General features: G+C 31.6%; 5 protein-coding genes across 5 annotated transcripts in view; 3 read left to right on the top strand and 2 right to left on the bottom strand.

Annotated features, from left to right (window-relative positions):
* Nucleotides 1-1,779: 1,779 nt before the first annotated feature.
* LOC111415094 (histone H4) lies at nucleotides 1,780-2,159 on the bottom strand. Its single transcript, XM_023046602.2, has one exon. It carries the CDS (start codon nucleotides 2,146-2,148, stop codon nucleotides 1,837-1,839), a length of 312 nt encoding a protein of 103 aa, XP_022902370.1. The 5' UTR covers nucleotides 2,149-2,159; the 3' UTR covers nucleotides 1,780-1,836.
* Nucleotides 2,160-2,364: 205 nt separating this feature from the next.
* Nucleotides 2,365-2,869, top strand: LOC111415099 (histone H3). Its single transcript, XM_023046605.2, has one exon. It carries the CDS (start codon nucleotides 2,407-2,409, stop codon nucleotides 2,815-2,817), a length of 411 nt encoding a protein of 136 aa, XP_022902373.1. The 5' UTR covers nucleotides 2,365-2,406; the 3' UTR covers nucleotides 2,818-2,869.
* A 2,175-nt stretch (nucleotides 2,870-5,044) lies between these two features.
* On the bottom strand, nucleotides 5,045-5,953 carry LOC111415095 (histone H2B). Its single transcript, XM_071200265.1, has one exon. It carries the CDS (start codon nucleotides 5,878-5,880, stop codon nucleotides 5,509-5,511), a length of 372 nt encoding a protein of 123 aa, XP_071056366.1. The 5' UTR covers nucleotides 5,881-5,953; the 3' UTR covers nucleotides 5,045-5,508.
* Nucleotides 5,954-6,153: 200 nt separating this feature from the next.
* Nucleotides 6,154-6,776, top strand: LOC111415096 (histone H2A-like). Its single transcript, XM_023046604.2, has one exon. The coding sequence runs from the start codon at nucleotides 6,194-6,196 to the stop codon at nucleotides 6,566-6,568; it is 375 nt and encodes a 124-aa protein (XP_022902372.1). The 5' UTR covers nucleotides 6,154-6,193; the 3' UTR covers nucleotides 6,569-6,776.
* Nucleotides 6,777-9,072: 2,296 nt separating this feature from the next.
* Nucleotides 9,073-22,217, top strand: part of LOC111415091 (uncharacterized) — a 40,427-nt gene continuing 27,282 nt past the window's right edge. The window contains exons 1-3 of the mRNA XM_071199859.1: nucleotides 9,073-9,305; nucleotides 12,270-12,584; nucleotides 12,940-13,116. The gene's annotated coding sequence lies outside the window, so the exon portion shown is untranslated. The remainder of the gene's footprint in view (nucleotides 9,306-12,269; nucleotides 12,585-12,939; nucleotides 13,117-22,217) is intronic.

Below are 22,217 nucleotides of genomic sequence, written 5' to 3'. Positions count from 1 at the left end.
AAGTTGGTGACATTGGGTCATTAATTTTTCTAGTTGTCAATGTGACAATTTTTGTCTATGGATGTTTAAACACGTTCTTAGCATCGAATACAAAGTCCACAATGATGAGGACATTGACTCTGAGCAATTTCTCTTATTTTGGGAGGTGTACATCAAACATTTTTTTCAGGTGAATATATTTTGTGTTTTGACAGTTTCTAATTGTCAATTCAAAGTTTCTATTTTCAAATGTTTCGGTGTTACCAACTGCTACATACCTATTTCCCTACATTGCCAAAATTTACTTTATTTTTGTTAAAAAATAGCATAAAAAACACGTTTCATAAGACTTAAAGCACTCATTCATTAAAAAACTCGTGGCTTCGCCACTCGTTTTTCAACTTGAATTCGTGCATTTCAAGCGTGTCTTACGAAACTTGTTTTTTAATATACTATTCTCGGACCTGTGTTATCCGTACAATTGTGTTAAATACGTCGTAAGCATATATATACTATCTCCTATATCGCTGACTCCCTATCTAAGCAATGAGTGGCGAGCGTTTCCATCAAAAGCAGACGGAATGATATATGTTTTGTCTTTGTCGTGTCCCCATATCGCGAAGGCGCTTGCGCGAATCGTAAATTTTTAAGAGTTTGAAGTGTTTCGCGCGTATTTTATGCAGCTTTGAAATGCAATTATTGTAGATAGTTGACTTTAATTATAAATTATCGTAGATGCATCAAATAAATTAGAATATATGTACTTTTGTGTGAAATTGACGTTAAATATTGCTTTAAATATCAACTTTATGTAGGTTGTTCATTAAACATTATATTCTTTACTTTTGTTTAGGCAACCCAAATAACAAACCAAATTTTATGTAACCATGACAATTTTGTCGATTTCAAATGTTATAAATAAAACAAGAAGCCATTATTGTATTAGATTTTAGGTTATGTTTATGTCAAACATTTATTTGGTGTTTTATAAACATCAAGGTCATCAGCTGCTATTAATTTTTAATTTACCGTCCAATAAGATAAAAGCGTACTCACCACGTGTTCACGCATGTCTCTTGTGTAGACGGGGGCACGACAGAGACAGATATATATATATCTGCACTCTAGTGTTTACACTCTTTTGCTGCCTTAGTCAGCGATATAGGAGATAGTATATATAAAAACGGCAAGCATCTTTTAATATTTTTAATAAGATTTTATTAAATTGATTAAATTCTATTCTTTCTGAACGCGCGGCAATTACCGGGATCAAAATATGTTTAATTTTCTTTTAGTTTCACAAATGTACTTTAATTAGGTGCCGGACCAATTCAGGAATAAAACACTGTGTAAAATAGACTTACCTTTAATTCTTCTCTATCGTTGAATAAATTCAAGATTGATCTTATCACGTCTTACATCGGTGACTATTCGGAATAAAAAGGGGCGAGAAAAGATCGAGATTCTCTAACATTTCAAAAAAAAGCTTTTACACATCACAACCAATAAACACAGTTCGCAACATCTTTTGACAACCATTAAAGAAAGTAAACTGTGTTGCCTAAACATTTTCCATCTTAAAATTTAGACGTAAAAAAAGCCAATTCCACAACCGATGGAATACATATCTATATGATGGATCGGGTAAGTAGTGGCAGCAAATAATACATTACCGTTAAAATATTGTAATATATTAATATTACATACATAATATGTATGTTAAGAAATACATATACGCTGCGACTCTTAAATCGCAGTAAATTTAGTTGATGTATGTGAAATTGTTCTTCAACTTTTATGAATGTTTTGGTTCTGAAAAGAACCGGGTCGTTTTGATATTAAAATAATTTCAATTTCTTAGCCTCCAAAGCCGTAGAGAGTGCGCCCTTGCCGTTTAAGGGCGTAAACGACGTCCATAGCAGTGACGGTTTTTCTCTTTGCATGTTCCGTATAGGTGACAGCGTCGCGAATAACGTTCTCAAGAAATACCTTTAGAACTCCTCTGGTTTCTTCGTAAATTAAACCGGAAATTCGTTTTACGCCACCACGACGAGCAAGACGCCTGATGGCCGGTTTGGTAATGCCTTGGATGTTGTCACGGAGTACTTTGCGATGACGTTTCGCACCACCTTTACCAAGCCCTTTTCCTCCTTTTCCACGACCAGTCATTGTGTTAGTTTGTCAATACTCTAGTAATCACTCGATGGTTATGATAGGAGTGACCACTTTCGACCCTGTTATATACATGTCGAACGGGAACGCCCATCACCGCTTGTTTTCGACCAATCCGAACAAGCGTGCAATGTGCGGTACGTGTAACGGATAGAAAATAGCCTCCGGCCGTTAAAATTTTTTAGATCTGCCGATAGCAATCGGTTTGTAATTGTCTGTTTGTTACTGTTACGTTCATAAAAAAAAACAACGAAAATGGCGCGTACGAAGCAAACTGCACGTAAATCTACTGGCGGTAAAGCCCCTCGTAAACAATTGGCAACTAAAGCAGCCAGGAAAAGCGCTCCTGCTACTGGAGGTGTAAAGAAGCCACATCGTTACAGACCTGGAACTGTAGCTCTTCGAGAAATTCGTCGTTACCAAAAGAGCACTGAACTTTTGATTAGAAAGTTACCTTTCCAACGTTTGGTTAGAGAAATTGCCCAAGATTTCAAGACCGATTTGCGATTCCAAAGTAGTGCCGTGATGGCCTTGCAAGAAGCTAGCGAGGCTTACTTGGTAGGACTTTTTGAGGATACCAATTTGTGCGCAATTCATGCAAAACGCGTCACCATTATGCCGAAGGACATTCAGCTCGCTAGACGTATTCGTGGCGAAAGAGCTTAATTCATTTTAATCAACCCAACTTCTCAACAAGACCGGTTCTTTTCAGAACCAATAGTTTATTTTCTGAAAAGTAACTTATCCAATACGAATTCTACATTTTTAAGTAAGTTTTACGACCTAAAGTTTAAATTACTACTTAAACAAGGTAGGTACAAACTAACAAACGAAAGCTTTTTTTTAATTGATTTCATTCAAAAAAAAAACAAAGACTGGATTAGTTTTATTCTTTTCGTCTTGAGGACCATAGTCGGGTAGGCGCTTCTTGCCTTCTAGAAACAAAATTGATAGGCAGATTAAACGCACAAAATTATTTGATTAAAAATTAATCTTTTGTGCATTTACACTTTATCAAAAATAATTATAAGTGGTAGGTGACAACATCAGAATTAATGTTACTATATAATCATAATATTGCAAATTACATTCCAAATTTACATTATATTTATTGTTCACAGCTACTATTCAGCTTAAGTTCACTGAATAGTTGTATAGTTTTGGATTAATCTTAAATTTTGAATGAAGAATTTAAGCGTTGAAATTGAAACGAATGTTTCGACGAATAACTTGACACTGATTTGTTTATTACATACGAACAAGACTTCTTCCAAAAACAGGTTCAAAAAATTAAAAAGAGAAAACGACACGTTCTCAAATTATTAACGAAACTTGTTCATTCGGAATAGAAAACAAAAGAAATAAAAAGAAATTAAAAATAAAGAAAAGTTTTAACATTATGTTGATCCTTGAACGAAAATTAAGAATTAATTAAAATAATTAATAAAAAAAATAAAATATGAATTTTAAACAACTAGGTATACAACTGAAATTACAAGAACATACATAAACTTTAAACTTTATAAACATTAAGAAAAAAATCCATACAAGTTGAATTAACAAGTCAGATTATTCCATATTATTTAATTTTTTTAAAACTATTATTATATTAAAGGTTGGTTCACTGATTCAACAAAACCTATCACAACAACTCAAATTTAAGGCTTTTCTAGTGAAAATATCAGCTGTTCTGAATTGTTTTAATTGTTGTAAGTACTAATTTTTAATATAAAACTTTAAAAGAACTAAAGCCGCAGTGATTAAATAAACATTTATAAACAAGTACCTAGAACAACAAGAACAATTTAGAGCAACAAAAAATATGTGATTTTGCAAAATTAATGTCCGTGTTAAACGTAAAACACATCTAGAACAATTTGAATCTACAAAGTTTGAGTTATTTTAGATTGTTCTATGTTTTTTAATTCTTATTGTGTAATATAAAACCGCTGACACAAGAATTACTGACTGAAACTTCCAAAAACTTTAATTTTTAAAGAGTAAAGTGCCCTTTAGAGAGTTGTTCTAGTGAAAATAATAGCTGTTCTAGATTGCGTTAGTTATAATAAGTATATATTTGCAATATGGAATTGATAATAGAAAAACTATGGTCACATCAACTAGACATTTCGGCGGCCAAACCTATTTTTAGTTATAACTTCGTAATGCTGTATTCCATAATTTTGATTTTCTAGAACAATAACTAGAACAATTAGAATAACCCAGAATAACAAAGAAAATTTCATTTTTCCAAAAATGGGGAGCTAGTCAAAAAACCCGTTTTTTCGGTTTTCTCGCGGTGTTTTTATTTTTTCGATTTGCCACTTTGGGACAATGTAGAACAACAATAAAAAAATTAAAAATCAAAAAATGGGAGGCTAACTTCCCGCGCTCGAATAAAATAACTTTGTTTTTGAGATGAATAAATTTTATTTTCAGCTCAACCGGTTTCAACTATTTTTAGTCATCTTCAGGAGCTTTAGCCACGTCAGTTTTACTTTTAATTTTCAAAATCTGGATTCATCTTCTTATTTATAATCGTTTTCTTAAATTCTTTATTGTTAATTATTGTCAAAAATGTCTCTAATTTTGTGTTGTACCTTCTTTTTTTGTTATTGATTATAACGGTTATTTTATTTTTTTTTTATTAATTTTTTACATAAAAATTTCTAACGAGATGGGAAGTAATAATATTAATAATAATAATTAGTACTCTAAATACTGTTTAAGTGTTTTTTTTTCTTTTTTTTAAGGAGTAAATTTCTTTTCAATTTAGGTATTTCAAATTTATGATTTTAGAGTCTAAACAATTAATACCCTGTTGTTTAAGTATTTTTTAATTTTTAATAAATACTCATTCATACTATTCTCTTATTTGTTGTATTTCTTTCAAATATTAAGTTAATTATAATTACCGTATTTTTATAATTAAATTTTAGTTGTTATAAATAAACTTTAATTTTTTATTAAATTTTAGTTAAAAAAAAATTTAAGTCCCTGTTATTACCACCGTCATTCCTTTCCTTTCTACGTACACAGTTCTAGTACAAAGTTTGTAGCTTTTTTTATTTTCAAATACTTACATATATTCAAGTTAAAAATTTTTCTGAAATTTTACCGAGTTATTACATACTTCATTAAGCGTTTTACTTATAGTTTGGAACTTCTTCGGACATCATAAAAGTTATAAACAAGGTGGTGGTAAAGTATTCGACGTGCTTAAATTTATATTAAATTCAGCGAGTCTTGTATGATAATAGTATGTAAAACTAAACTGTGGATAGGATGCGATAATACTTTCTCAGAAATAGATTTGTGGCTCTGAAAAGAACCGGTCGTTATAAAAATGTAGAGAAATTATTTGGAACTTGTGTATTTCGTAACAGCTTTGGTGCCCTCACTTACGGCGTGCTTCGCCAATTCTCCGGGTAATAGAAGTCTGACCGCCGTCTGAATTTCACGACTGGTGATGGTCGATCTTTTGTTATAATGGGCCAAACGAGACGCTTCCGCGGCAATTCGCTCGAAAATATCATTCACAAAGCTGTTCATGATGCTCATAGCTTTACTCGAAATGCCAGTGTCAGGATGAACTTGCTTCAATACCTTGTAAATGTAAATAGCGTAGCTTTCCTTCCTCTTGCGCTTCTTCTTTTTGTCGGTTTTCGAAATGTTTTTTTGCGCTTTACCGGCCTTTTTTGCTGCTTTTCCACTAGTTTTTGGTGGCATTGTTGATTAGTTAATAACAATAAATCGATTACAAGATTTTAATATCGTTCAGTACTCGCACGACGTTAACAAACCGTTCGCGTCTACAAAATTTAAAAAAAAACCGTTTTTGTCGTTTAAAACGTGGAAGCGTCGGACCAGTAGGCCACGCCTCCTGTTGCTATCGCTTGGTTGACGGCAGCCTATTGGTTGCACCGTCGGCGTAGATGCGTATAAATATTTTAAGAAAACGGTTTCGCTGGCATTAAAACTAGAACCATATTGTTGAAGTTTTCGGCACACATTAATCAACAATCAACTAATCTAAGTCGCCATGTCGGGTCGAGGAAAAGGTGGAAAAGTTAAAGGGAAAGCAAAGTCCAGATCCAGTCGTGCCGGATTACAATTTCCCGTTGGCCGCATTCACAGGTTGCTGAGGAAGGGCAATTATGCTGAACGTGTAGGAGCCGGAGCTCCCGTATATTTGGCGGCCGTAATGGAGTACTTAGCAGCGGAAGTTCTCGAATTAGCCGGTAACGCCGCTAGAGATAACAAAAAGACTCGTATCATCCCTAGGCATTTGCAACTGGCCATACGTAACGACGAAGAATTAAATAAATTACTATCTGGAGTAACTATTGCACAAGGAGGTGTGCTTCCGAATATTCAAGCTGTTTTGTTACCTAAGAAGACCGAGAAAAAACCTTAATTTACTCTTTTATCCTTGCCGCCGCGACACATTAACAAACGGCCCTTCTCAGGGCCACAAATATATCAGAATAATGAACTATCTATCGATGTCTACGATTGCGACAAATATCAATATACATAATATTTGTGCATCATTCTTTTTGCTAGTGTTGTTCATCTAACAACCTCTCATTTGTGTACAATTAATAAAACAACGATCAGTTGAAGCTTTGTGCCTATAGTTTTCTTTTGATATTTTCTTAACCAAGCACGGCAGTGTCGTCTAAAAGACGACTGAAAAAATGTTAAATAACAATTACATCTTATTTGTCGTACTTCCCAAAATAACAATAACAATTTTTTTATATAAACATAGGGTCGCAACTCTTTTGTTTCGAGCTATGAGCGATCAAAGTTGAGCCAAAAATTAAACCTTAGAATTTGAAATTGTGTACGTATTTACTACTGGTTGAAAAAAAGGTCTAATGAATGTAATTGTAACGTTTTTTCATTGATTTATTTTTGTCGTTAATTTTCAAATTTTTACCCCGTTATTTTGAAAATGGTTTTCTGAAAAAGGTATGATTTCTCCGCTACTTTAGTTTAGCACGGAACATTTTCGACTATTCGAGTTGTTCGGCCTATGGAAACGATTGTTTAATAATAATAATAATGTTTATTAATCGGTATCAATAAGATATATGTACAAATAGAAAAAATAATAATAAAATCATAAAAAGGCAGTTTTGATTAAAGAGGGTCACGTCAGGTCGACCAAGTGACCAAGGCCCCTTTGTCGCAGTGTTTTTCAATGACCCTCAGCATAATAATAAGACAAAAATTGAAAAATAAAATAATTGAAACACCCGAACATGCCCATCAAAGCGAAGGCGCTCATCGAAACAGATACAAAAAATTTTTTACATTTTCCCCAATGCTAAGCCAACTTCCACCCATCACCAATTGCAAGTTAGTTTTTACAAACTCAGATGAAGCTGTATCCCCAAAAACCATAACCGATGACTTACTAGAATTAATCCGTAGACAAAGCTTGCCAGCAAGTTCTTCGACCTTAACTAAGTCATGATTAATTTTGCTTTCAGCGTCTTCCATATCACACAGTTTAAAAGAGTATTGTTTAGGTTAAGAGCGCTCGGAACGAAAGGGTTTCAAATCTCAGACGGGAAGAAGAAGAGAGGAGTTCCTTGGAGTCAGTTAGTCATAGTCAGTCAGTTAATTAGAGTCAGTTATGAAGCCTCAGTGAGTTAGGAGTTTAGTTTAGAGTAGAGATGGACCACTGAAGTCAAAGTCATATCTAGTGGATGAGAGAAACAAAGAAGAGTTCGAGGTCCAGAAGACAATTGAGTCGTTCATGAGTTGGAAAACGAGTTCCTAGTGTGGATTCCAGTGGAAAGGTTCAGACAAGAAGAGTCGAAACCAGAAAGGGAGAAGTGATCGTTGGTCGAAAGGAGCCCGTTGCAACGATGAGAGTTGTAACCCTTTGTGAGTAATTTCATGTACTAATTGCTTATATTCCATTTTGTTTGGTATGACTCGTTTGGTACATACGTTTTGGTAAATTTTGTTGTATAAATTTTGTTTAATGAATTTTGTTCGATAAATTCTGTTGTAATTAAAGTACTTAAAGCTTAAAAATCAAATTTCCTTTTATTCTAATTCTTTGACCAAGTTAATAATTGCGTGACAAATTTTCATTTCACACGTCCACACCCACACGTCAAAGTAAGGGCCGCTCCTTACAGTACTTATTGAATAGTTTTTAATTTGTAAAAAAATATCAATTTTAATAACATCATTGAGAGAAACGAAGCGAACGACGTTGCCAGATCGCTTTTTTTAAACCATATTGTTAGAAAGCACACTATAATCGCACTTAAAAAATGTTCTGTAATAGGTTGGAATTGTAGAATAAAATAAAGCTCATGAAAATCAGTAGATGTCGTATGTCGGTAGACAATGTTCTATAGCGGCAAGGTTTATAGAACATAAGGTTACCTCATTCCCTATGCCTCTGTAGTATCGATTATTACCCCGCAAATTGACGTCACTGGTTCGATACAGTCAGAATAAAAGATAGCCTATACATGTGCCTATACGTGACAACACGATGCGAGGTTTAAATATTTTATATAGACTGTACCACAGTATAGGTGGTGTTGTGTTGTTCATAGAACCAGCTACGTCACTGACCCACCTTGCCTCTCAGAGGAGGAGAATCGGTATTGGGTAACCTTATGTTCTATAGACCTTGCTATAGCGGTAACTCTACCGATTATTCAGTAGGGTTGGCAACGCTGATTCAGATTCACGTAAACAAAGTGTTAACTGCATCATACTTAAAATTTTAAATTATCTCTGTAATTAAATACAGCTTTTAAAAAATATAATAAAATTTAATTGTGTGTAAAAATGTAGAATAATTTAAGCGGTGCCATCTATTAATGGGAAACAAAACTATGCCTGCCCAGATGTCGTTTCAGTGACGCATGAGCTCTTTCGTTGACCTTGCAACCGTGGATTTCATCCAGACGCAATTCTATTTTTCATTCCATTCCATTCGAAGAAGAGTTGATTTCAAAGAAGCTTGTTTTGTGGTTTTAACAGTTTTTGCAGAAACAACGTTGTAGAAATGTCCAAATATTGCATATTGGTTATGAATTATCATCAAATAAACACAAAAGAAGGCAGATTTTCAATTCTCCATTTCGAAGATGATTAACAACAAATTGTTGGAGGTAAGAATTTTTATAAAAAATTTATAATGATTAAAAACTTGTATTATTTTATGATAGTAAATGCATTATTAAAATAAAATTAATAAAACAAGGCATATTTCAAGAATAGCATTGTCGCTTAAATATCAATTATAACAATAAATAATAATAATCTTTATTTAGCGCACAAATACAAAGAATCTTTCGTAAATATCGACTTTATAAAAAGACTTTTTATAGAAAAGTTGTTTAACATTTTATGTTTCATAATAAGACAGCATTCAATTGTTTTTATTTCAGAAAACAAATGAATTTTAACACTTGAATTTTTTAAATAGCAATGTACGCTTTCCTTAGGCTCATTTGATAGAATTTTTTTTTTCTTTTTTCGATGATGTAACATCTTAATAGCCTTATATTAGAAAATTTGTCAAAGAAATTTAAAAACTGTGTTAATTGAGTTAAATTTATCTATAACATTAATCCCAGATCTTTTTTATTTATCTTAACAATTGAATGTAGGTTATTAAATGAAACAGAATCTTGTGTATTTAAATTAGTTGGTAGACAAAAAATAAAATTGGTTCATTTAATAGAGACTGAACATATACAGGTGTTTCTGTAAGTCGTGACATAATTTTAAGCACAAATACTAAAGTCAAAATGATGACGATTCGTTTTTTTGGTCTAAACCCATAAATGGCTAAGATATAGGCCATCAATGTTAAGAAATTTTTAAACATTTTCTTAAATATTTTCAATATGATTTGTCTTAAAATGATAAAATTTGGCAAACAGTGCAATGTTATCATGAAAAATCGTTTAAGATACTTTTTAAAAATATGCAAACACCAGATTAGTGCTATACAGGCTGTTCACAAAGGTTATTTTCTTAGAACTTTTTCATTGTCATAAACCATTAAATTTTCCAACTGATTCTAAAAGACTATTTCATTTTGAAATTATTTTTACGCTTACAAATTTTTAATTAGACGCATAGTTTTCGAGTTATTCACAAAAATAAAATAAAAAAAATCTGAGAAAATCTGGATTTTCTTCAGTATAATTAATGGTTATCTGTAAAAAGTATTTTTTTCTAAAAACGCATCATCAATAGTACATTTTCGAAGGATACAATTGCTGTTCATGTAGGACATGCCAAGAAGTACATTTGGATATTCTAAAATGATCTCAGATTCCCGTTATTTACATACTTCTGTCTTAAATTTTTTTAAATGTTTCTAAGAAATGTTTGTAATCAGGTTGTCTTTACTTACAATTTATTTGTTTCCATAGGCATCTACGATTAATGAAAACATTATGTTATTAAGCAACACATACCGGACTATTTCTTTTTTTGTAAATAGAAACACAAATATTTAAAAATTTGTATTTACAATATTATTAAATAAGTACAAAATATAGTTTTAAATAAATTTTAAACTAATAAAATATGTTCTAAATCTTAGAAGCTAATATTTACGTACTCTGGTGAGTACTTTTAACTGTCTTGATTCGTATCCAATATTACTTTTCTTCTTTTTGTTCACCATTGTCCCTTTTCCACTGGCAAAACTGTTGATACTCCTTTTCATACCTGTTTGCCAAATTTGCTAAAATTCCTACTGCTATTTTTCTATGTCAAATGAATGTTAAATGTCTTTGTAATTAATATTAATTTTGAATGTACTAAATTCAGAAAAATATTTTCTTTCATATTCCGTAATAAAAATGAGGGATTGCCATTTGAAAAAAGTATTGATGACGTTGTAACTCGTTTAAAAATAGCGGAAAAATTTAAAATCAAAACCAAAAATTGCAAAAAGCTAAATCTTTGGACCGCTCCCAGCGATTTTTCTATAATCTGTTTTTGATTGTTTCAACGAATTTATCCATTACTTTTGGGAAACCGTGTATATGCATGTTAAATTAAATTGAATTTTGTACTAGTATCACTCACTAAAATGTTTCCAACAAATTTTTATAAATTGCTTATAACGTTCTTTGAAATAATTTTCTAAATACAACATAAAATTATTTTTTATTAATTTTTTTATAGAAGTTGTATTTCACATTTGTTATCGAAACCCAGTTTATTTACCGGATGTGTGTTCGGCCACATCCGAAGGAAATCGTTGTGTATAAGTTGGTTTTGTTTGATAATTGCTCCTGATATCAATAATTTCTATGCGATTACGTTGATTTCTATTTTTATTAATTTTGAGACAACTCGTATCATCCACTTACAAGAGAAAGGTTTTTTTTTATGTATCACACAATGTACAGGATGAAAAGAGGCGAATTAACAAAAGAAATGGTTGAATAATCCAAAAAATATACATTAGATTGATTTTTTAAGTCAAATGTTTAAATATAGATCTAAATATGTGAAGTGTTTTTTTCAATCTATTGCAATACAGACAAATTAAGTATACAGGGTCTTTAATGGAACAACTGTTGAATAATATACTGAGCATATTATTTCATATTTCATCTCGAAATTCTAAACAAAATTCATGCAGCACATCATAAACCTAAACTTAATCGTTTTTGAGAGTCGCACATCCAATATCCGCAAAAAATCAATGTGGTGCGGAATAGTAATTTTCATATTTTTTTCTCCGTACGTAGTACATACGCAGATTGTATTGCATTACAAAACGATCTTTATTGATTTTAACTACGATAAATGCGCAAAGGTTACTTTTAGCAAGAAAAGATACAATATTGATTATTCACACGTATTCAGTGTTAAGTCTATTAAGTGCGATACATCTATCAAAGATCTCGGTGTGATTCTGGATTCTCAGCTATTATTTTCTAATCGTATTTAGTATGTTTTTTTGAAAGCTATGAGACAACTTGGGGTTATCTTACGAACCACTCATGTTTTTTCACATCTTGCTTGTGTAAAGTCTGTTTATATGCCTTATGTCAATAGTGTTCTTTATTAAATAAATGTATTAAATAAAAACTCAATTCCAGCGGCATTGATATCTTCAACAAGATGGCGATCCACCTCACTATGCCGTTCCAGTTCGATCTTATTGCAATCACTTATTTTCTAACTGATGGATTAGGAGAAGAGGGCTAATGAGTGGCCGGCAAAATAATCAGATTTCACTCCGCTGGACTCTTTCTTTTATCGATATCTGATGAGTAAAGTTTACACTACTGGACCAAATACTTTGGATGAACAAAAAATCAGAATCTAAGAAGAAGTTGTCAGGAAGAATTTAAAATCGCTTAGGTTGCTGAAAAGCACTCACAAGAACGACAAGTACTGACAAGTTGCTCAAGGTATACATTTGAACATTTAACTTAATTCATTTATTTAATTTTTTATTCATTTAAATTATTAATTTTATTAATAACTTTCTGATTTTCGGCATGAAAGTTCACAGAAAAACATTCACAGATAAAATTTCAGTGAAATTACATAATTGGTAATGCTTCTTCAGCTTGAATTTATTGTGGTTGTATAATTTATAAATGATTATAGTATAATGCAATATATCCATAAATTATGTGTCTGTCCAAATCTACCGTTCTGATAGATAAAAAGTGCATTGAGGACATTATGTCTAATAACAATAATACATTTTATATGTAGGATATATTTTTTTTATCTAATATTTCTTTTTGTGTATTTTAGGTGGCTCCCAACCCTCTAAAAGTATAAATAGTACCAATTTGTCTCTGTTGTGCACTAATTAATGTTGCACTGAAATTACAAACACCTTCAAGGAAGTTAGTTTGATTAACAATTAAATAACACCAACTATGGTTTTCCTGTAGTCCCATTTTCAAAGACAATTCCTCAGTTTAACAGGTAATAGTTTAATTTATCTTTTTTATCAAATTTGGTCACAAATTAATCAACACAAAATAATTAATCTTTTTTGTGTTAATGAATTACAATAATGATTCTGTATTATGGCTTAAAATCATAAAAAATCTTGTAAGTCTTCTTTTGCTAAATCGCAAAATGGTTTGATGTTGAAAAAATGTGTACCTGAAATAGTTTTTATGCGTTTCAAAGCAAACTTTTTTAAATTGAACAATGGATCTTTTATAATTAACCTCTAAATTGTATTCAAAGCATGACTACTAAAGCCTGATCAATTATATTAAATATAAAACAAATTTTAAACAATATAATACAATTTTCAATAGCAAATTAATTTATTGGGAAAAATGTGCAAGTTTTCATTCTTAAGAAACGTTATCTACAAGTACATTGTTGTTTACATGTATAAAACTTTAAATTAGGAAGTGTTCAGTTAATTTTAATAAGTTTTACAATGTTTCAATCCAAACTAATAACTTGATTGTTGTTTGTAGCCTCATTGTAAGTCTTTACTATAAGGCTGGCTTCCTATCTGCTTGGAGACTATACTTGTTTTTGAAAAAGTGGCGTAGCGTGGGTGTCGGCGGTTATAAGAATTTCCCAGCGAAAAAAATGAATAGCAACGTTTTAATGTGCCAACAAAAGACTTAACTTGCCTCAACTGAGGCAGTATGTAAACAAAGTAGGTTTAACCAATGATTTGAGCAAGGTATAAATTCAACTTTGGGATATATTTCTTTAGTTCTTTGCTGAACTCCTGAATGCCTTCCAGCCATTTCCATTTCCAGCCCGTTGGTTATATCATTTCAGAAATAGCTCTACTTTCCTCTTCATCTATGCCAATACCTTTCTTTGAAAATTTATATCCTTACATTTTTCTAAATTGAACATTACATTTTTTCCTTTAGCTATTTGAAAGACTTGTTCTAAAATTTTGTCATGTTCTTCATCTGTGTTAGCATGTATTAATACAGATAATATAATCAATATATAGTTTTACTCCTGGAATTTGAAATATTTCTTTAAAGTATTTTTGAAAAACTTCACTTGCTGTTTTAATACCAAATGGTAATCTTAAAAATTTAAATCTTCCAAACGCTGTTCCAAATGTACATAAATTGCTAGATTGTTCATCTAAACAAATGTTCTAAAATCTACTAGTAGCATCTAAAATGCAGAATTTAACTGAACCATTCAAACTATTACAAATTTAATTTATATTGGGAAGTTTAAATTTCCTGGACTTTATCTAAAAGGCTTAAACGTTGTAGTCTTTTAGATCTAAACATATTTTTAAGCTTCCATCGGCTTTACAAACTAATACATAAATATGAATTTCACCATTCTGTGCTACCCTCTACTTATTCAATTCTCTTGTAGTTTCTCCAAATTATTTAAGCATTTTCTAAACTGATCTAATATAAAAGGTAGATTTCTGATGGGGTTTATAGTAGGTTTTATGTTTTCTTCAACTTCTATTTTATATGGTTTTCCAATTTTACCCTTCAAAAATTTGTTTATATTTGTGAATTAACATATCATATTTTGACGTTTTTAAATGTTTATTGTCTACTTTTATGCAACCCTCTCCCGGTAAGGCACTTAAAACTTACGAAACTGGTAAGATGGGTCACCCGTGACCCAAGTGATGCATCACTTGTTTTAAAACATAACTCATGAGTTGTTTTAAAGCTAAGAGTCATTTGTTGGTTATATATATGTCTTACATTATTATTTTTTAGTTTAATAAATGCTTACACAATACAACTTAATAACATCTTTCTTATTTTTATTATAAAAGGATATTCCTTGCTTATAGTATTAATAATAAACTTCATTTATGGTATCAAACATTTTAAAGTTATTGCACAAAGAAAAAAGAAAACACTTTATAAACATTTAAAAATCATGTTTGCTGCAAAGAAAGAAAGCATATTTTAGTAGAAAGAAAATAAAAAAAAAATAAATGTCAAACTCGTGCACTGACAAATAGTCAAAGTAAACTAGGCAACTGTTCAGGTTTCTTCTTCATTTACATTTTGTACACACAACGGGCAAATGCTATACCTATGTTCAGCGCATAGGCTCCGGTCGCACCCACTGCACTTAGATGTTCCTTTTCGATCTTTCTTGGTTCCCGTACAAAATTCGCAACGGCTGCGACAACTAGTCGACGATGTTGGCTTAGCGATGATAGGCTCTATTTTCAAAATTTTTCTTATTACCGCATTCAGTTCTCTAGGAAGACGACCTTGTTGGTTGCGTAATTTCAACTGCGGTTCTAATAACTGCATTGCTAATTTTTTCAAAAATTCTGAACGTATGAATTTATGCTTTTTTTCGATATGATTAAATTTGAAAATTACGAATGCGTTTACCGCAGTTGCAGAATTCCAGAATTCCGTACAAATATCGCATTGGCCATCTGTTTGTTTTTCTGGCTGTTGTATATTTATGACATAACATATCAAATACATCGACTCCACCTTTCGTATGGTTGTAGAAGTTTATTATTTCTGGCACCTTTGTATTCTCGTCAACTTCACCAGTTCGATGCATTGTAGATAATAACAACACATTGCAGTTCTTTCTTTTTGAAAATGACAACAAAGTTTCATCAGGGGAATAAAGAAAACGTGCGGTCATTACTGGAAGATTCTTTACATCTAGCATATGTGGGAGGACTTCACGTTTATTTTTCCTCAAAGTGGCTACCAAAGTTAGTTTGTTGTCAAGCAGAGCCCTGGCTAGTTCCAATGAAGTGAACCAGTTGTCTGTCGTCACATTCCTATTTGTCCCCACAATGGGTTCTATAAGGTTCAGAACATACTGGGTTGGCAAAAGAAAATCACTTCGTTTTCTTGTCTCTTTTCCTACGTAAGGAATTCCTCCGCAGAAATAAAATGTTTTTGCATCACAGAGTGATATAATTTTTAGGCCATACTTGTCTGGTTTTGACGGGAGGTACATTTTGAACGGAGCTCTTCCTCGAAACGACAACAAAGTTTCGTCCACAGTGACATATTCGGACGGGGTGTAATTTTCTTTGCAATTACTTATGAACAAATCCCATACTTCTCGAAATGCTGCAAACTTGTCGCTTGCACGCCGTTCTTCCCTTGTAGTTTTAGAATCAAACCGCAAACAATACAATAAAAACTTGAAGCGACTGAAAGTCATAACCGCGCGAAATAAAGGAGGACCATCTTCAACGTAAAACAATTCCTCCATTGACGAACTATAGAATCCTGCTTTCAACAGAAGTCCTATAACAGCGCAAATTTCAATCTCATTTGTGGGCCCAATGCACCACTGTTGGGAAGTGTATTTGGTTGATTTAGTTATTATTTCTTCGTTAGTATAAGTCGTGATTTTTTTTGTAATATCATCAGTAAAAAATAATGAAAAACATTCAAGTTCTGTCTTTACATTTTTTGCGCCTCCTTTTGGCCCAGGTAAGCGTAGGACTAAATTTCGCTTAGAGGTTCTCGAATATTTAGAGCTCAGAGGCTTGTTAGTCCACATCGTTTCCAGATCTTTTCCTAGAAAATATTCGGAATCAAAATCTTCGTCTTGTTCATTATCATTGTCGGAAGGTTCAAACATGTCTTCCACGTTGTTATCATTTTCTAAAATTTCATCTTCCGTTTCACTACATGAATCATTAAACTCATCTAAATTTTCTGAATCATCTTCGTCTATTTTTCGGCGAAACTCATCAAAAAAATTTTCATCTACATCCATCGGTTCCATTCTGCGTATAAATAAGCAGAAACAAAAACTGGACTAAGAAAAAAAATTAATTAAAAAAACTTACTCATAAGGTATGATGGGTCGCCCGTGACCCGGTTTCGTAATGTTCTGTGTTGAAGTTGGACCAATAACTAGTTTATCAGAGTTACCCGACAGTAAGATCGTAAGCGCATTGAAGACAGATGGGGGAAAGGGTATAGGTAGTGTTTCTTATCTTTACATTAAAATTTGTGCACTTTTAGAGCGTTATTAAATACGTTCGGGTCACAGGTGACCCACCTTACCGGTTGTGGGTTAATTGTTTTTATTTATGAAATTTTACAACATCTAACTTAAAGTTCGCATCTATGCCAAGAATACATTCTTGATATTCATTTTCACTAACATAAAATTCTGCATTTACCTAACGTATTAATCTTTTTTCCAGTATAAGTTAATAAAGTATCATTTGTTTTTTAATACCTTATTTAAATTAAAGTTAATTATCTTTAGTTGACGTGACGTTATAACATTGACATTGGCTCCTAATACAATTTATTTGTAAAATATCATCATTGCCAGAGTCTTTTATTTCATGAATTTGTCTTTTCTTAGATTTACACACATTTGCAAAACGATTTTTAATGCCACAATGTTTACATATTTTCCCCAAGGCGGGGTAGTTGTTTATTTTGTGATTATAAGCGCATCTGTTGCAGGTTTGCTTTACTTATCTGATTTATAATATTTCTTTGATCCTTCATATGAATTTATATCTTGTTTCTCTTTTCGATCGTGTTTATCCTTTTCATTGTTGTTCTGTTTTCTTTCAGTGTTGATTGTTGATCCTTCTGTTCACTCTGGACGATGTTGTTGCATGTCCCTTAACTGCTTCCTCGGTGTCTCCGTTATGACACAACACTCAATGGTTTTTTCCAATGCTAAGTTGTCAATTTGCAGTAACTTCTCTCTTATGGCTTCGTCATTTTCGGTTTTATTATTAACATAGTTAATGTTAATTCCGTTGTCAGGTTATCATTTTCTAGTACACATTGTTGTCCTTGACTTTTAATTTGCCTTATAAATTGTTCCATGGATAAATTTTCTTGTCTAGCCCTGAAAAATATGTAACTCTTGTAGGTCATGTTCTTTTTGGCTACGAAGTATTCTTCAAATTTCTTTTTTAATATGTAAATTTTGTCTTTTTCTTCAGATTAGCGATATTTACGTCCAGGTTCATCTTTATAATATTAATTATATGTATTGAGTTTTTCTTCAGCTTTTGAACTGAATGTGTTGTATATTTTAATACAATCGTTCCCGTATTTGTTAATAAAATTAACTGTTATTTGTATTTAGCTTCTTTATTAACTATTTATACAGTGAAATTCCCCTAACTTGAATCACTAAGGGAGCGGAAGAAAACTTCGAGTTAGAGAATTTCAGCTTTAAAGAAAAAAATTAGAAATGTACTTTTCTAATACGTATATTTAAAACAGAAACCTTAATACTATTGTAAGTAGAAAATTAATCAAGTGTTTTAAAGTAATACGTAATTTTCTTTTGGCTTAAAGTGGACAACCGCTCTTTGTCGAAAAAATCTTCTATTAAATGTAAAGAATTATGAATATTATCTGGAACATTTTCTCTTGATAATACAAAGGTTTCAAGTTTTCTAAGAGAGGAATAAGCTTCATCAAATGTAGGCACAGCGATATAATAGTATTTCATTTTCAAGATTATCAGCACCCTCATTTGATTCTGAATCAATAAGAACATTAGGTTTGTTTTGGTTCAAAAGTCTGTAGTTTCTAAGCCTGAGTCTATGTGGTTTGATTCTGTAGTTAAAATTACTTACAGAGCGGATTCGAATATTTTTTCTTTGGTAAATTCGACTTATAGAAGTAAAAGTTGAAGAAATTCCATGGTAGTTCAGTTCGAGTTACAGAGAAATTCGAGTTAGGGAAATTTGACTTAGTAGTTATTGATAAATAACAGATTTCAATCCATTGTGAATATGAATCTCTTATACAAAAAAATTCTTATTATCTCTAACTGCAAAATCTATATGTACTCGTTCAAATATTCTGTTAGCGCAAGACTAATTAATCATTGGTTCTGTTTTAGCATTTGCAGATTTCTGACACACTTTACAATGTTTTATTAAATCTTTCAAATCATTATCTATTTTCGGCCACCAAACTAGACTTCTTGCTGGATGTTGTTCATGTAACAGATTTAAAATCTCAGACCTTAGTATTTTAGGTATAACAACTCTTCCTCCCCATAATACACAATCTTTCTCTATTGTCAACTCATTTTTTGTAAAATATGCTTCTAATAATTGATTGTTCATTTTAGTTATTGCTGGCCAATCTGTTAAAATATATTCTTTTACTATTGATAGAATATTATCATTTTTTGTTTTGCTATAATTTCGGCTGAAATTGGTATATCATTCACTGTTGAAAAATAATTTAATTCTGCTCTAGATTTTTCTTCTGTCTATTTCAATGGTAGTCTGGATAACAAATCGGCATGTGATATTCTTTTTCCACATTTGTATTTGATATAATAATCATATGTTGCCAAAATTAACGCCCAATGTTGAAGCAGCGTTGAAGAGTTGGTATACTTTTATTAGGATTAAATCGCTACTGCCGGGGCAAAAGGTCATAAGTCTATTTTTTTAATATGGCGTTATTCTTCATATTGTACAATTGTATCAACATGAAGAGTTCAAATTTACCTCAAACGCCATATTAAAAAAAAATAGACTTATGACCTTTTGCCCCGGCAGTAGCGAAATATTGTTTGTAAAGGTTTATGATCTGAATAAATTACAAACTTTCTTCCATGTAAAAACAAATGAAATCTTTTTATTCCAAATATAATCGCTCTGCCTGATTCAGTATTCTTTAAGCAAAATATGTAGGTCTTTCACATTCATCTACCTACATGCGCAAGAACTGCTCCTACTCCAGCAGTCACCTGAAGCATCACCTGTTAAAATAAGTGCCTTTTCTAAGTCATAATATGTTAAAATATTATCTTGCAATAATATAGTTTACACTTTTCAAAATCTCTTTGGCATTCAGTTGTCAGTTGTCCATTCAAAAGATTTATTCTTCTTCAAAAGGTTATATAAAGGCCTTAAAATATTGGCTGCACCTGATATAAAATTTCCATAAAAATTCATTAATCCAATAAAAGATCCTAATGTGGTTAAATCTGTTGGTGTTGGTGCTTCCTTTACAGCTTGAATACCCCTTTCTGTTGGTTGAATTTCTTTCTCTGACATCAATACTCTCAAATATTCAACTTGTTTCTTGTTTAATACTTCTGTTACTGTCTTCTGGCATTCCTCCAAATTAGTTCCCCAAATAAGAATTGTTATATAGATGATATATAACAATATACATTACTTAATTTTACTTAAGTTTCCAAACTGACAATCAATAGCCATTTTTTAGTGCAATTGCATATTCATTCACTGACTGACTTTCCGTTTGTTCTTTTTTCCAAAATTGGAATCTTTGTACTGTTGTTAATTTTGGATATGAAGATTAAATTATTTTCCTTGTACTATATCGATGTTATTTTTTTTTGTTTTCTTTTCTACATGTTTCGAGGAAACTGAGCCCTCATCATCAGGAAGAAATCGTCAAATTTATGAATAAAACTTCACCATGTTCTGTTTCCGTTATTTGATATTATTGATGATTATCGATTATTTCTTAACTTTCGATATCTTCTCGTTGTTGTGGCGTGTTTAGTAATGCATGATTGCGATGAGCATCACAATCATCATTGGAACCTTCATATCCAATATCACACGATGTTAAGAAGACAAAACAACAATTACAGTTGTTAATTTTGTTGGTTGGAAATACTTTGTCAACGTCGCCTCAACTTCCTCAAAGGACAGGTCCTCAGGTTGTTTTGGAATTACTACATTAGTTAGTATTTCGTAGATCTTTGTACCCATTAACAATAAGAAAATATTCTTTTGTTTTTCTTCTTCTGTTCTATTAACCTTGAAATATAACTTTAATCTTTTTACGTACGTAGTAAAGGCATCTTTGGAAGGATCGTATTCTCCTATTCTCCGATTTCAGTAATTTTTTTCCAATTCTAACTTCACTTCTCTTTTCTTTATTTTGCGTTGTTTCTTTTCTTACATCTCACTCGATGTCTATTTTCTTCGAAGGTATTCTATCACCTGGTCGCTACTTTTATGTTCTTTATTAACTTTCATAAAACACTTTTAACTATTTAGAGTTCGTTTATTAACTCCAACTCCATTACATTCTAACTTCTCTTTAAAATTAGTTTCACTATATGCACTGCTTTCTCTGCCATTCCACTACTTATCGAATACCTCGGACTCGTATTAATTATTTTAAAGTTCCATTGTTTAGAAACTTTTTTCAAATATTCTGAACCAAATGGTACATTGTCAGCTATTATTACCTTTTCCTTTATTTAGCATTTCCTCGTAGGACACCATGGCTTGAAAATACAATTAATAGTTTATCGTTAATTTCTGAAGATAACTTAGTTTTAATTTTAAAAATTTCAATCCATTTGGCTAAATAATCTATTATAACTAGATAATCTTTGCTACTATATGTCATTATGTCCATTCCTAGCTTTTGATGATGGTTTTCGATTCGTAATTGAACATCTTCTACAAATCGAGCATTTACTGATATATTCCATTATTTCATGTGTTATACCCGGCCAAAATTTAGCTTGTTTCACTCGTAGTAATGTTTCTGTAATTTCGATGTGACCCTCAACAATCTTAACATATTAGGTCTTAGATCTCGTGGAATTACGATTCAGCCATCAAAATATAAAATCTCATTATCAGCAATAATGTCAAGTCTTAATTTATAATATTGTCTGCATACTTTATCTACTCTAGTATTTACAAAGAATCCAAATCTTAGATAAAATCGGGTAATTTCTAGTGTGATTGCCTTCAATGTTAATTTCACTAGGATAAGTTTTTTTTGGAAAACTTCTACTCACCAAATTGTCTATGTACATGTTTTTCCCCGGTAGATAAGTAAGATCTACATCATATTGAAGTAATTTTAGTCTCATTTTTTGCAGTCTAGATGAAGGAATTTTTATTATATCTTTTTTCATTAAACTTAGTAACGGTCGATGATCACTTTCTACCTTAATTTTAGTTCCCCAAATATTATTTTTTTATTTTCTGCAAGCAAACACTACGCTAATTAATTCCTTCTCTATTTGTGAGTATTGTATTTCAGCACCGGTAAGACGTAACTGCGTGACGCAAATGCAATGGTTTTCCGTCTTGTAATAAACTACAACCC

Source organism: Onthophagus taurus, chromosome 11 (assembly GCF_036711975.1).
Source record: "Onthophagus taurus isolate NC chromosome 11, IU_Otau_3.0, whole genome shotgun sequence".
Taxonomy (NCBI): domain Eukaryota; kingdom Metazoa; phylum Arthropoda; class Insecta; order Coleoptera; family Scarabaeidae; genus Onthophagus; species Onthophagus taurus.
Note: the sequence above shows the minus strand (reverse complement) of the source record. Positions and strands in the feature narration are given on the sequence as shown.